The 15,633-nt window shown below is 38.1% G+C and overlaps 1 protein-coding gene across 1 annotated transcript; it reads right to left on the bottom strand.

Annotated features, from left to right (window-relative positions):
- Window positions 1-9,722: 9,722 nt before the first annotated feature.
- LOC147852572 (lysine histidine transporter 2-like) lies at window positions 9,723-13,636 on the bottom strand. Its single transcript, XM_087333989.1, has 8 exons — window positions 13,504-13,636; window positions 12,940-13,112; window positions 11,983-12,366; window positions 10,923-11,316; window positions 10,391-10,496; window positions 10,202-10,293; window positions 10,014-10,082; window positions 9,723-9,901 (listed from the first exon to the last, which is right to left on the bottom strand). The coding sequence occupies exons 1-8, from the start codon at window positions 13,540-13,542 to the stop codon at window positions 9,803-9,805; spliced, it is 1,356 nt and encodes a 451-aa protein (XP_087190115.1). The 5' UTR covers window positions 13,543-13,636; the 3' UTR covers window positions 9,723-9,802.
- Window positions 13,637-15,633: the final 1,997 nt, after the last annotated feature.

Raw genomic sequence — 15,633 nt, 5'->3', positions numbered from 1 at the left:
ATATAGGATTAGGAATGACATGGGGACTTGTCCTAGCTAGTTACTATTTGTGGAAGGCCAACCCTAGTCCCGAGGCATGGTGGCCACACATCTAGGTGTACATTGGAAAAGTGAATGAGAGGAATATCTAAATTCCTTTCATTCAGTGACCAAATTAATTCTTACGTAACTACCAGTGGAAAAGAGCCTAGTTATGGTCCTACCTAATAGATCCTTTTTTATCTCCTAGATTTAACTGGGACATGGGGACCTTATCAGGACTTACTGGGATGGTTCCCACAGGTTGTTGGCAAAGGATTTGGTGGACATCTCCTTGGTATGACTTCAAATGGTACCTGTTAACTAATTTTTGTTTGATTCGACTGTCAAGTGTGCCAAGTTAGGGTGGAATCACCGATGCTTCAGATGATAATATGGACCAGCTTAATGAAGAGGAATTTTACCTACATCAAGTTGAATTTGATCTAGAATACTTGGACTACCTTGCCATCCTAGAACTAGATCTGAGGTGGGGCATTCTGGTGCTCCACAAAGGCCGTCACACATCGTTATAGCTGTTCAAGGTGTAGTGTGTTCTCTACCCAACTTTGGCGAATAGGAGCACGTCCCTCCTTTGGTGAGAGAGTTTCTTTTCCACGTGCTTGGTCACATGAAGGCATACACTACAATTAAGGTGACTGCCTCTAGATTAAGGGATTTTGGGTTTGAAACAAGTTTGCTATGGCTAGAGAGCAGATTGTAGCTTATGGACCTAGTACATGCAATTCTCATTGACAATCTCCTTGTGGATAGTCTCGAGGGTCTTCATTGATTGATTATGTGAGGCCATTAGCCTATGGATAATATGTTGTGCTTTCCTTGTGCCGCATACTATGTGATTAGCACGTGGAATGTCACCGTTGATGAAATGTCCGCTTTGGTTGCTTGTGAGTTTGATCGGGCACCCATGATGACACCTGCATACAGAAAATGGGTTGTGAAATGGACTATGTTATCACGACATGCCTTGACCTCAACCTGTTTCGTGAAGTAATTGGTGTCATTGAGGATGTAATGACTCCTGGCTTGGGCCATCTTTACGTAAATGTGTCGACAAAGTTGAGACACCATTTCTAAAAGGGTCCTATAGGGAGCACATATTGATGTGGTATCAAAGCTTTGGTGGTGTGTTGGCCCAACTTTGGTGCTTATTGCAAGTTTTGTAGAAGTGGGTGTTGTATGGACCATTGGACACCACAAATTGTTGTGCCAAAGCTTACTTCCAGTGCCATCATCAACCTAGTGACCATCAGAAGACCCTAGAGTGGGCTCTATGAGGTTCTTTTCATGGATGAGAACTTTGTTATACTTGTCACCATCCACAAGTTCGTGGTAACGGACATCATTGAGCTAACAAAGGTTGCAACTACCAATAGTGGGTATTTGCACCCCTCCTTGGTGAGGCTCATGGCTGGGTTCCAATAGCAAGAATTGTGATTATTTCAATGATCCAGTGGTTCAGATCATCAAGTGGCATGTGTAATGTGCTGACTGCACAAATGAGAAAGATGGCTGCATTCGAGAAGTCGTCAAACCCCTTATTGTGCATATCAAAATCCCGTGTTAGGATCTGGGCTTTGGAAGAACTGGAACTTCTAAAGAATTCCATCTGGGTAATTGTTGGACATAGGCCATCGTGGCAATGAGGTAGAGGAGAGGAATGATTTGCATCAAAAGTGAATTTTGGCCCAATTAGTAGCAGAACTTGGTCACACTATAGATCATGCCAACCGCTTCTGTCCTAACATTGTGGAATAGTTTTTCTGCTCAGAGAGCTTACAATTGGCGTGAACATGAGCTGATACCATCTAGGTTCATACATTTTCATAAGCATGTCATGAAACGTGATGTCAAAGGCATTGACAAACATATGGAACTCCCAATTCCAATTGGGAAGTAGGAGGGGGTCTAAGATAAGAGGACCTTTAGCTCTCTGAATGATTTTTCCCCCCATCTCCGTTGCCTAGCTCTCTAACTAGCATCAAAAGGGCGTCTTCATTAGGCTTTTTAGATTCCTCAAGGGTCTTCCTTGCGTGTACTGTTGTAGCATTGTGGCCACTTGTGGGGAACGTCATTGATATTGGGCTGCGGCTTGAAGGATGTGGATATTGAAGACGAGGATGAAATCTTGGTGTTGAACTAAGTATGCACTAACGTTGGTTTTGTCCGTAGTGACAATTGGCATCTTTGTCTTTCCGCGGTGGAAAAACACCACCTAGTCAAAGTATGTTGGTTTGGATTTATAGGGTTCAAGGTTCTTAGGTGAGTGCATGCTCCTAAGTCACCCATGGTCTTCTATTTCTTTTGGATAAGGATTGGAACATTAGTCTTGGTTAGAATGCATGGCCTTCAATTTAACTTTCGTGTGTGTGCTCTCTCTCTTTCTCTCTTCCATACTTTTAACTTTCCTCCACACCTAGATGACCTTGCCACTTCCAAGCTCACCTTCCACATCTCCAACTCGTGGCATCAGAATGAGGTTCCTAATACCTAGAGACTTCAGGTTAAATTTATTCTTGGATTGCTTTCCTTGGAGCGAGCCTCTCTCTCTCTCTCTCATGCATCTCCCAGGTCCTTCAGTCATGCCATGTTGCAGATGAGTGGTTAATATCCTCCTAGCATAATGAGTGCACACTCATGGGTGTATCCATCCACAATGTTGAATCACGCAAGTTGTTATAGTGTACTTTTGTACCCTTCCAAAACATTATATCTTTCTCGGGTGTTCTTTTTGAGAGCCACATTGGTGTCATTTGTGGGGGGCAAAATAACTATCCCTTTCACACTTGGAGGATATAAAGGTTTATAGATATTACCTTTATATCCCCTATCCCCTTTACAATGTTAGTCTCTCTTTCTCAATCTATTACTTTGCTTCTATTAGAATTCTTGAGTATATCCCCAAACACAAGCATCAAATGTGAGACATCTAGTGGCTTCTTGAGATCCCCAATGCTCATCACTTGGTCTCATTCTCATCATATATGTGTTGAGTAGGGAACCAATATGAAAGTGGACAAGTATATAGTCATAAAAAAAACGACATGTCTTGAAGCGTTGGATAAACTTTTAGATTGGGAATTGTTGGTGATGATTGGTGGTAGTGGGCGATGTTGGAGGCGAAGATGAGTGAGAGAGCATTTCATCAAGAGAGATGGCACAAGAGGTGTGGAGCAAGATGTGTGAGACGGTTGTGCAGTGGTTGATAGCGAAAGGGGAAGGGATGTGGTGGTGCGGATAAAGAAGGGGGGATGTGTGGGGAAGAGGGGTAACATGTGTGGTGTTAGTGCTAGTAGTAATGGGGTAACAGATATGGGTTGTGTATGATGTCCCTTGGCAATGCACTCTTTGTGGATGGTTCATATTGTGATAATGCACATGGGTTTATAGCAAATAAAGTACCAAGATTTGCTAGAGAAGTTCTCAAAAAACCAGATGGAGTGCGGAGTGCTACAAAATAAAACAATTGTAGCAACGATATGACATGCAAAAATGGGCGTGTTGGGAGAGTTGTGGTTGATAGAGATGAATTAGATGTTGGTGAAGCAAGAAAACTTTTCTCACTATTGAGAGTCAAGTATTGACTCGCCACTTATAGATCCGAAGCAAAGCAAAAGGTGGAACGGTTACCCTATGCCTAGTTGGCAAACAAAACCATGCATAGCAATAGTGATGAGATTTATGCCAAACGAGTTCGTTAATGGAAAAAGGCTTGTTATGCCTATTGAGCAATCGATCTCCCCATGGATTGCAATGTCATGGCATGAAAAGATGAAACAAATTTGGCAATAAGAATCACATAACTCATGAGAATGTCCAAGGATGTGTGCATAATTGTAAAATATTAGCATACAATAGGAGTAAAATAATATGATAGGAGTATTTTATGATTTTTTAAATACTTTGAATACATTTTCTAAACATTAAATGCATAGACATATTGATTATGTTAGAATGCTTCTAAAATTTGCATTGCATCTAACAATTGTGTTTTCGCCAAATCTTTAAGTTTTTCCCCCCAAAAAAACACTACTTAAAATCTTTAAGTTTTAATTATTAGTTTTTGGAAACATAAAATATTGGTTAAATACATGGAAACGTGCATTATAGTGTTGAAGTAGGAATTGTGGTTTTGGAAGTAGTGGGTGTCATGATGTGGTTGGGTCATGGGGAGAATGTGATCCAAGTGGTAGGATTTTTGTTATATTAGGGAGGCTACAAAAGCTCAGACATATTCATAAATAGTTAAATTATGCACTAGCAGAATAGGTTTTAATGTATCACCGTCAAGTTAGATGTTGCAAGGTTTATATACCTTTACATAGGGTCTCAACACATTTCTATTGTAATTTGGTTGGTTTGGTATGCGGCAACCCAAAAGTACTAACTTTGGGCTATAAAAGTAATGGTTGGCTCATTTGTGGGGTTGTGGTTGTTAGATTGAGGCCCGAGGGGTTAGAGTAAGAAAAGAGAGAGAGGCAAACAAAGAGAGCTCACTAACGGTAATTACTTAATTATTTGAAATTGTCTTGTCGTTAATCATGCATTCAACATGTCTTGGTGTTGAAGTAATTTTCTACGAGTGAAAAGAGAAGTGAATAGAGTTGGTGGTGACTTAAGGGGCTAGGCGTGATGAAAGCTAGTGGTGAAATGAGAGCCTAGAAGCTAGTGGCACAAATAGTTAGTTGTAAAGAGACTTATTGCGATGAAGAAAGTTAGTTAGGAATGAAGAGATCTAGTAGTAAATCAAGAGCCTAGTGATGAAGATAACTACGAGCGAGGAGAGCTAGAGGTGAAAGAAGAGCCTAGTAGTGAAGAGAGCTACTAGTGGAACGACAACCTAATATCACAAAATGTTAGTGATGACGAGATCTAGAAGCTAAAAGGGATCCTAGAATCGAGAACAATAGGCACACAACCAAATTATCATACCAAACACCTTTATTGGTTCCAAAGCTATATGGTTTTGTTGCATTTTGACACGCATACACGCGTTTTCGCAACAACATTCTTGAGATTTATGTTTTGTTCAAGAAGTTGTACATAATTCAGATATTACTTCTTCATATCGGCTTTTGCCTTTGTCCATGATATCATTCATGCGTATATTAAGCAATTAGGCATTGTCTTGTCTCTCTGTCTTCCTACATGAAGCTTCCCTTGTAATGATTTATTCAAAGTCTCTCCCCTTCTCTTTCATATTATTCAATAAAGTTTTATTTCTTATTCCACAATCATACATATGTAGGTCGATTCTCATCTCATGATTAAGGTTTGGACCTACAAGTTTGTTCATGACTTGTAAACAATAAGAATACAATGTGCACTTTCTCGTACAGAAGTTTGTGTTACAGATGATTGAAGGCCTTTCAAGAAATGTTTTTAAATTTTCACCCTACATTTTATTTAATAATTTAACAACGCAATCATAAAGAATGAAACACGCTTTTGACTCCGAGAATATTTATTTGTATAAAAAGCTAAGGAAAGCAACTTTAGAAGCTAAAAGCTCTCCAAACATAAAGAAAAGAGGTCAATCTCCAAAAACCGATGAGATAAAGAATATTTACAACATGTTATGTTGTCATGTTGTATAAAGCAAAATAGGGTTTTGATATTTAAATCACCTTTTGGGGACATTCTTTACTCAGAACATGTTCAAACACGAGTTGCCATTTTTTAACACATTTCGGAAAACTTTCAATTATTATACTTAACTTTAAATAACTCTTTGTTTACATGTTCTCCTCAATTTGAGCTTTGTGTTAAACACGTTGAAGGTCACTAGTAAGTAATATTACACTTTCCTTGATTAGAAATTGTTTTAGAGTTCCTTCCAACCAATATTTCAAAAGGAAACTAGCTTCTAATTGGGAACTTCATGGTTAAAAACACCACCAAAACTAGATTTATATTATAACCCACCAGAATTTTCAATATTTTGCCTAATATAATTTCTCGAGGCATTTCAACGCGTTGGCAAAACAAATGTTTTTTGAACATGATTTAAGAGCTTGTGAAGCATCCTTTTTTATGGTGATCTTGGTTTCATTCTGTCGGTCACACCATGACTTCTTACCGCACAAATAAACATGCGCGCATGTTACTTCTCCACATGCCTTTGCAAACAATCAATCAACAAGCATACAATTTCATAAAACTTGTAACATTATGTCAAAAACCTCACTGATAACTAAGGTTGATCATGAATTTTGGCTTTCAATAAGCTTTTTAATGTTGACCTTTTTTTTTAGTTTGAGTGTTTTTTTGCACGGTAATTTCCGTCCTAAACTTTAATTTGAGTTCGTCATTGGATTCAACGATGCATAGAGTAGCCAATACAATGTTGCTCAAGGTTGTCAACAAAAACTTTCTTTAGTTCTCCCCACTTGCTCATCTACTATTGGCTAACCTCTCTCTACTCATAGTCTAGACTCTATATTATTCCTTTTGAATTATCAATGATATTAAAAAGTCTTCGACCACGTAGCTTTCGCACGTTAAAATCGCACAGAAAATCAAAATTGGTCTTAAAAGTAAAATGAAAACTTGTCAAAAAGGTAGTTTGATATCATAAAGTTATGTCTTTAAATATATCCAATAATATCACAAGAATCTTGTTCACTGTTGACTACTTCAAGCCTTACTAGTTTCATCGAAAATTTAGATTTTTATCCTCATCTATTTATGATATGGTTCATTAGTCATCAAGAAATCCAAACACCATGAACATGACTTCTAATCTCCATCACTAGTTTATTCAATGCATTGCTCCCATTAGTAGTTTATTGATAAACAAGCTTCTATTCAATGCCTAATCCGAACCTCGTTAGTTCTTGGAGGTTGATATTGTATCTGCAACATGGTTTGTTACTTTGTCACGCAAAATAATATTCTTTCATTTCCTTATTATGCATTATCTAGCCTCCGAATATAGGGAAACATGATTATTACCTTCCATTGTTAAAGGTACAAGATCTTTAAGATTAATATACAAATCGTACAAAAGGTGTATTACTAAAGTAGGCACAGTTTCAAAGACAATGTTTCTTTGCAGTATTGTTTTGGTATACATGTTCATTTTATGGAGAAAGGTACTTCTAATGCAATTTGCAAGCCAACAATGAGCTCCCACCTCATGCATGACATGACTCATAATATCAACAATTAGGACGAATAACACAATACAACCATCTATATGTCGTATAACTGATATGAGCTTGGAATTTGCAATCACTGGGTTCGTACAAAAACACTAATTTTTTTGGGTACAATGACAAGAATATATTAAAATTGCAATTTTCTCACCAAAGTCTCGAGCATAAAAAAACATGAGGGGTTGAAAGTTTTTAAATTGCTCAATTTTTTAACCTCTCTAAACTATGTTGAACACCACAACCATCGATATAGAGGGGTCGGTGGCCCAACAAAGCAATGTGTTGTCGTCTCAAGAGCACGAAGCGTAAGCGTGCGTGCACACGAATACAACTTTGTCATCATGAAGGCCTAGAGTTAGTTCTCCGATAAGATTCAAGCTACAATTTCAAATAGCACCCATTGAAACCTAAGATTGTTGGGGATACACACATATATAGTCGCACTTGATGGTAGAGTGTCAAGTATATGTACAAAAAAAGGGTCTCCCTATATCTATCGATCTATAGATAGATAGATAGATAGATAGATAGATAGATAGATCAACATGTGCATAGCTCAAGCTCTCATTCATCTCCAATGTTTGGGAAATCTATATTTACGACCCGACTGAGTTTCTTTCCCATGCATGAATTGAGATAGATGAGATGACTCCCAAGGGATGCTCCAGGACAAAAAATCTTTACAATGTTTTCGTTTGCATTTCTTCTCTTTCCTTCGTGCCCTTCATCGATGTTCCAAAGCCTTTTCGGATTCGAATTTCATCGGGGGTCCTGTCTTTTCCTCTCTCTAGATCTGGGCTTTTTTTAAAATAAAAAAAAGAGTCCCCTCCAAACTTTTTCCTCTCACCTATGTATATTATTCCCATTTCCTCTCTCTAGATGTTCATCTTCTTCTTTTTAAAATATCCCTTTATCTCTATCTAGGTCTCACCTTTGTTCTTTCTTGGCAAAGCTCTCTAGATCTATCTATCTCCTCCCCCTCTCTCTATGTATTTTTCTCTCTCTACATATATATATATATAAATAGAAAGAAAGAAAGATACATAGATATATGATTTATCACATAATTAACCTCTTTGAAAATTGAAAAGGCCAAAAACACTCAAAGATCAAATTCAAAATGACTTAAAATACCTTTTTGCCTTTTGCCTTTTGCTTTTGCACTATAAATAGGGAGACTTAAATTTAAGATTCAAAGAGGGAGTTATATACATTGAAGAGGTCAAAAACACCCCAGATTCAAAGTGGCTCACAAACAGCTATCACCTCTGCTTTTTTTGCTTTTTGCTTTTTGCTTTTTTCTTTTTGCTTTTTGCTTTTTGCTTTTGCGCTATATATAGGGAGAGATAAACTTAAGATTCAAGAGGGAGTTACATCACACCACCAAAGGTTGTGTCACTTTTGCTTTTATCTTGTAATGGGGTTAGGGTGCTCCCTGGTGATCTACTATTGTTAAACACTCTGCCAAGACAAATTCATCGATCTGGTTGGGGCCGCACAAGATCATGGTCAATCAATCAATCAATCAATCAATCAGGCTTTCGAATCCTTAAAGTTAACTACCTTATCCGCAACAATCATTGTTGAAACTACAGAATATTTAGGCTAAATACATTTCATCCGCTATGGTCATCATCACAACAGGCTTCCGAATCCTTACACTTTGAGCTATTTATTACGCAATCAGTGCAAGGGCCATGAGGCAGGGGAGTTTTTGAATTGAATCCATACCATACATATACACATTTACCTGCTAGACCATGATCCCCATTGGAGTTATCTCTCGCTTACCCCTAAATTCTTTACCACATAACATACACAACTACTACTTAGCCTTTAAGAAAACTACATTCCGGATCGGTGTATTGTACAAACCGCCTAGAAAACAGCCATCTCAACTATGGCTTCTTTTGTTTCTGTTTCTTCACAGTCAAGCAAGAATATGGAACACCAATAGCTTTAACTCTTTCTCAAAACTGGAACGGCTATTCAAATAAAACTCCATATTTTTGTATATATATATTATATATATGGGTGTGTAGAACAAGGGCGTTTTTTAAGTATTTGGCTACTTTTAATTGTAATCAGAAAACGCATTCAATCATTTTAACTCCAAGACAAACAGTATTCAATGTCCACTGACAGCTAAATTTAGCTGTTTCACAACCCCATGTTCACTGGGTTAGTTTTTTAGTCAAGATCCCTAGAACCACCAAAACCCTAGCCCAAACCCGAAACCCCGTCCCGTGTATCTAAGGCCCATCATATAACATAAAACCTCATATAACATATCTAAAAGATTGAATGGTGTTACAAAATAACAAAGATAGGATTGGTTATTGAAACAGCAGGATATAAAAAAAGATTAAATTGTCATATTTATACATGTAGAATGACACTGAAAAATATACAGCCGTCAGGCCAACCTGACCTGACGCTAATTCTCAACTAGAATTCAATGAGAAAATTATGTCCATGATACAAATTCATGCTAAAACTAAATACACTACACACTAATCTTAGTGATGTCTATGTGTGGGTTTTTTGTTTTTTGGGCTAGCAACACACAAAATACATCCTTCCCTCTTTTTTTGGCATTGCTTTATTTAGCTAAAGAAGGTATAGTCCGATGCCGACACGATAATCTGACGAAGTCCTCCGATCGAAGACACAATCATGAGCATAAACCCCACTATGATACAAAACTGAATGATGCAAAACAAAATGTCAGACCATCCATCATTTAGATATATTAACATGACAAGGGGGGATCGGGTCTATACAACTTATTGAAGCATATTATGTATTTGCACTCACCCAATTCACTATCCATGACAAGCTGAATCGTTTTGGCTTGTAGATTGCGAGCCACATGATGCAAGGCAACTGCCATGGATACATACGTACATACATAGTCACATGAGTTCATGATAATGCCGTCATTTAGATGAAAAAAGAACTATTTGTTAGGAAACCCTCAAGCCATAAGAATGTAAGTAACTTACAAAGTACGTTGTGGGTGCAAAAGCAAACCCTCCGAAAAACCCAAGCAATGCACCGAAAAATGGTATGGTAACAGCAACAAAGCATGTGAAAGCTGTGCATAACACAAGAAAGTATAGATTACGTCGGGATCAGAGGTTTCAGGCTTCCACATTTAGGGTTTAAAGTTGATTTGTCTTGAGATTACTCACCAACATAGGCCGAGCGAACGATCAAACGAAGCAAAATGCCGGGGGGAAGCCCCACCTTTTTTACAAGCACCGTTTCCATCATGTCAAAAACCGGCATCGCATATATCTGCATCGGGTGTACAGACCAGGTTAAAATTTAACTAATCTCTTGGAATTTCTAATGTATAGTTTATGAAACCTTAAAAACCTGACAGGAAGTAGGGAATAACTTTGAGAAACCCCTAGAAGTGATAACTGAGAGGTTTATGTCCACAAATTCTATGTTGCATATGCACACACATATACGAGCAAACATAATCAAGAACTAATAAGTTCAATTACACACCATAGCTACTACGTGGACCATTTTGTGGACCAGTATGTATATATGCAATTGAGGTATAAACCCCACTCCATTTTGTAAGATAACAATTTGGCCCAAATGGATAGCTATGTTCTAACCGAACCCATTAACCTAAATGATTATATGTATGCTCGCAAACATTATAGTGATAGCAGGAAGCAAGAAACTCATGGAGCATTTATATTTCACCTGATAGCTTCCGATGACATGAATCACGACCATCAAATTAGCGGCAGCAATGAGCCACGTGGGTTTGTCGAGAGTAACAAGAACATTGTCGCTGACTACATTCCCAAAAGCCCAATAACCGATAAGGGCCACGGGGAAGTAGCAAAGCGCAACAATGCCATAAGCCACGACGACACCGCGCCACATGGGGATCTTGGATGGCTTCTCGGGTGTCGAGGGTATGGTGGCTTGGATCTCCAACACAACATTATGGCCAGCATATGCGAATGCAACTTGCCCTAATGCATTGAACACACCGAAGACTGTTTTCGCTTCGGATGAGCCATGAATGTAATCATATGACGCACCTTCATTCCCATGAGCTGCAGATGCCGTCCACGCTATGGTTGAATAGCTACATACACATCAGGGCATTTTTAATACATAATTTGATGAGAGTCTTCATGCTCTAGATTTAAAACATCCTAGTGAGTGTGTGTGTGTTCCCTATATATCAACATTCAAGAGACTATACTGATAGCAAGAAGTAGCTAAAAAGGATGTTATGATGGCTCAAACAAACAAATTCAATCCATAGCTACAATGTTGTTGCTAAAGTATATACAGTGATCATCTTGGTGATTATTCAGTTTGGGAAGAATTTTTGGTCCCTAGCAATATAAGTCGTTGCTAAGATGTGACTTTGTGCCATGGTTTTCCTACTCACAAAGAAGCAAGTTGTGTACACTTTAAAGAACTAACTAGAATTGGGCAAAAAACAACGCAACAAACATAGAAACCTCAGAGACAGAAACCTCTCAAAGAAAGAACTAACTAATTTGGGAAGAATTTTTGGTCCCTAGCAATATAAGTCGTTGCTAAGATGCGACTTTGTGCCATGGTTTTCCTACTCACAAAGAAGCAAGTTGTGTACACTTTAAAGAACTAACTAGAATTGGGCAAAAAACAATTACACAAACATAGAAACCTCAGAGACAGAAACCTCTCAAAGAAAGAACTAACTAATGTAATTTAAAGAACTGACTAGAATTCTGCAGAAATCAAATACACAAGACCATACCTCAGAGACATCACGGCAGCGGCTAAGGAGACGCCAGCAATAGAGTTGAAGTTGGGGAGTTGGGCCAAGACAAAGTGGACGGACGCAAAGATCATGATCCAAAATGTCCGCCTTATCTTGGGGCATGACACGCACACTAAGTCGTGGAATTTCTGCAACGAAGTCCCGCCCGTGACCATGTACACGATGTCCACCCCGACCTCGACAATCAATTGTTGGGGCACCACTATCCATAGCCCTAGCTTCTCTCCGAATGCGTGTTGCCCCAGCTCATGGTATCGATCGAATCTCTTCCCTTTCACCATCTCATGCATCTCCACCATCTGCCACAAGGTATAGAGAGTGATGGCCCATGAGAGCACAAGCACCACTACACCTGGACCCCTGCACCGCCCATGTTTAACAAATTACAAACCATGCTTCAAAGGGTACATGCTGAATGATTGTAAACTATGGTTAATTCATTTTGGACATGTGGTCAAGGGGAGAATTAAGGACATGCGATGAAGGGCATCGACCGTGTGATTAGCTCTATTGACCATGTGATTAAGCACATCGACCGTGTGATTAGATCCATTGACCATGTGATTAAGCACATCGACCATGTGATTAGATCCATTGACCATGTGATTAAGCACATCGACCATGTGATTAGATCCATTGACCATGTGATAAAGCACATCGACCGTGTGATTAGATCCATTGATCATGTGATTAATGGACATCGGATTTGGCCGTTCAACATGAATCAAGAAGGCATTGGATGTGGAAGTAATGCCATTGAAAAGATGTGATTAAGGCCATTGAGGATGTGATTAATGACCATTAAAGATGTGATTAATGGCCATTGAAGATGTGATTTAGGGCATTGAAGATGTGATTATAAGGCCATTGAGGATGTGATTAATGGACATGTGATGAGAGACCAAATGCTGGTTTTGTGATCAAGGTCCTTACCATCCCAAATATACCATGGCGTATGGTAAGCTTAACACACCAGCGCCCACCATTGCAGTGACATTGTGGAATGCAGAATACCACCATTTTGCATCACGAGACCCTGTCACAGGAAGCCAGTCATCCACAGACTTTCCTCCTTGCTTCCTTCCATCAATATTCAGTGCGGCGCCCTATATTCATACAACAAAGCAAAAAAAGAAACAACCCCCCCCCCCAAAAAAAAACAGCACTTGTTAGAAAAACAAGAAAAGCACAAGTGGTAAGTGGGAAAAAAACCCCACTTCATATCAATGAACATGAAAAGGCAAGAATTAACCAAAAGGAGATCCAAGCCCATGAGAGATCTGTTGGAAGTGCTAATTACATCTTAATCACCACTTACTTGCTTGCTTGCTTACACATTGATTACAGCCTAATCACACATTAATTGCGGATCCACAGCACCCCTAATTACACCCTAGGCAACTCCTAATGTGCCCCTTAATCCCACACGAATCATAGTCGAGCCACATCTTTAATTTAAACCCTAAACCCTAATCATAGTAGGAAACGCTGGAGCACCTTCTCAACAGTAGACGGATCTGAAACCTCGGGAGCCATGTCTGTCGGGGAGCGATTGCGCGCAATATATGGGGGCGAGAAGAAAACTTAAAAAATTAAAAAAAAAATTTTAAAAAAAAGGAAATCAATCAAAGGAGGTGAAGGGGAGAGGAAGAATTAAGGGGAAGGAGAAGGCGATTAATGTAGAGTAGGGAAAGGGCTTCTGTCGTCTATCCAGACTTAAAAAAGAAAAGGATGGGGATGGGGGGGGGGGGGGGGGGGAAGGACAAATTGAATGGGCGGAAAGTACAGAGAGGGAACGGATGAGAAAGGAAAGAGCGATGGAGAAAACGCTCGAGATGAGAAACAGGGGAGGAAAAGCCAGAGCTTTTAAGGGAGAAACCCCCCCCCCCCCCACCCCCCCCACATGTCTGTCTGCGTGTGCGTGTGTGTGTGTGTGTGTGTGTGTGTGTGTGTGTGTGTGTGTGTGTGTGTGTGTGTGAGAGAGAGAGAGAGAGAGAGAGATTCAGAGTGATAGAGAGATAAAGAGACAGAGAGATACAGGGATAAAGGCTATTTTCATTTTCTTATTTTATTTATTTTATTTTTTATTATTTTTTATTATTTATTATTTTTTAGTTTTTATTTATTTTTTTATTTCTTTTTTTTTTTTTTTTAGTTTTTTTTTATTTTATTTTTTTTATTTTTATTTTTTTTAGTTTTATTTTTATTTTTAGTTTTATTTTACTTTATTTTTATTAATTTCATTTTTTAATTATATTTTATTTTGAATTGTTTTTTTTTCTTTTTTTCTTTTTTCTTTTTAATTTTGTTCTTGTTTTTCCTCTTATTTGTATCTGTATTTGCATTTTTATTTTTATTTTTGTTTTTTGTTCTTGTTTTTCCTCTTATTTGTATCTGTATTTGTATTTTTATTTTTATTTTTGTTTTTTGTTCTTGTTTTTCCTCTTATTTGTATCTGTATTTGTATTTTTATTTTTATTTTTGTTTTTTGTTCTTGTTTTTCCTCTTATTTGTATTTGTATTTTTGTTTTTGTTTTATTTATTTATTTATTTATTTGTTCTTGTTTTTCCTCTTATTTGTATTTTTGTTTTCTGTTTTCTGTTTTAATTGTATTTTTTTCTTTTCGTTTTCGTTTTTGTTTTTATTTTTGTTATTCCCTTTTCTTATTTCTTTCTCTTTTTCTTTTTATTCTTATTCTTGTTTTTCATTCTTATTTTGCGTTTTTGATTTTTTGTTTGCTTTTTTCTCTCTTTTCTGTTTTTAGAATTCTTGTTTTTTCAATCTTATCTCTTTTCTTCTGGTTTGATTTTTTTTGTCAGAGTTGTGTGTGTGTGTCTAATTTGATCTTGATTTGGTTTCGGAAGCTGTTGTCGGGTTCTTCGGTCCGGTCAACACATTTCACAAGCGTCTGCCCGGTAAAAGCCGTGGTCACAAGGCCGGATGGGCCCATTGAAATAAGACATATCACCATTGACTCCACGAGGAAGTATCGATATCACCACCTCTCGTAAAGCAAGTCAAGACGTGATCGAATACACATGAAATTATCCAATCCTCGATATATCCCCCTCTAACGAACTCATCAAATTTCATGGCACCCACGAGTCTGGCCCAAAGATATTAAGCGTGTGACCATGAACCATGCGTTTGATTTCCTTGCCAGTGACATGCACTAGGACCAATATTTACAAGAGCTAACTTTACGTGAGCCTAAAGTTCCATCCTCGTTGCGTTCTCAGCCCCATCCCCACATGCCTTCCCGTAGGCCTTAATCATATATTTGCTTATTTATTTGAATACATTCGAGTAATGTGAATGTGTAAAAATAGCGCATTTTGATTACGTGTGTGTATATTAAATTATTGACAAGGTTGGTACACACAAATGGCACGACACATTGCGAGCCCACATGGTCAAATTTGATCCGTGTAGAGGGTTAGTGTTAGTTGGGCAAAAAACGCATCCAAGCATGGAAAAGTTGGCAAATGTTTGACCAATACATACATACATACATACATACATACATACATTATTTGAATCATAGCTTTTAAACCAATTTGGTCCATTTTTTCCTTTCTAGACAAACGTGTACAATGACAAAAAAAAACAAACTAGATTCTCAACAA

This window comes from Azolla caroliniana, unplaced genomic scaffold (assembly GCF_043228905.1).
Source record: "Azolla caroliniana isolate FFs.n. ecotype wild unplaced genomic scaffold, voAzoCaro1.0.p SCAF_18, whole genome shotgun sequence".
NCBI lineage: Eukaryota > Viridiplantae > Streptophyta > Polypodiopsida > Salviniales > Salviniaceae > Azolla > Azolla caroliniana.
Note: the sequence above shows the minus strand (reverse complement) of the source record. Positions and strands in the feature narration are given on the sequence as shown.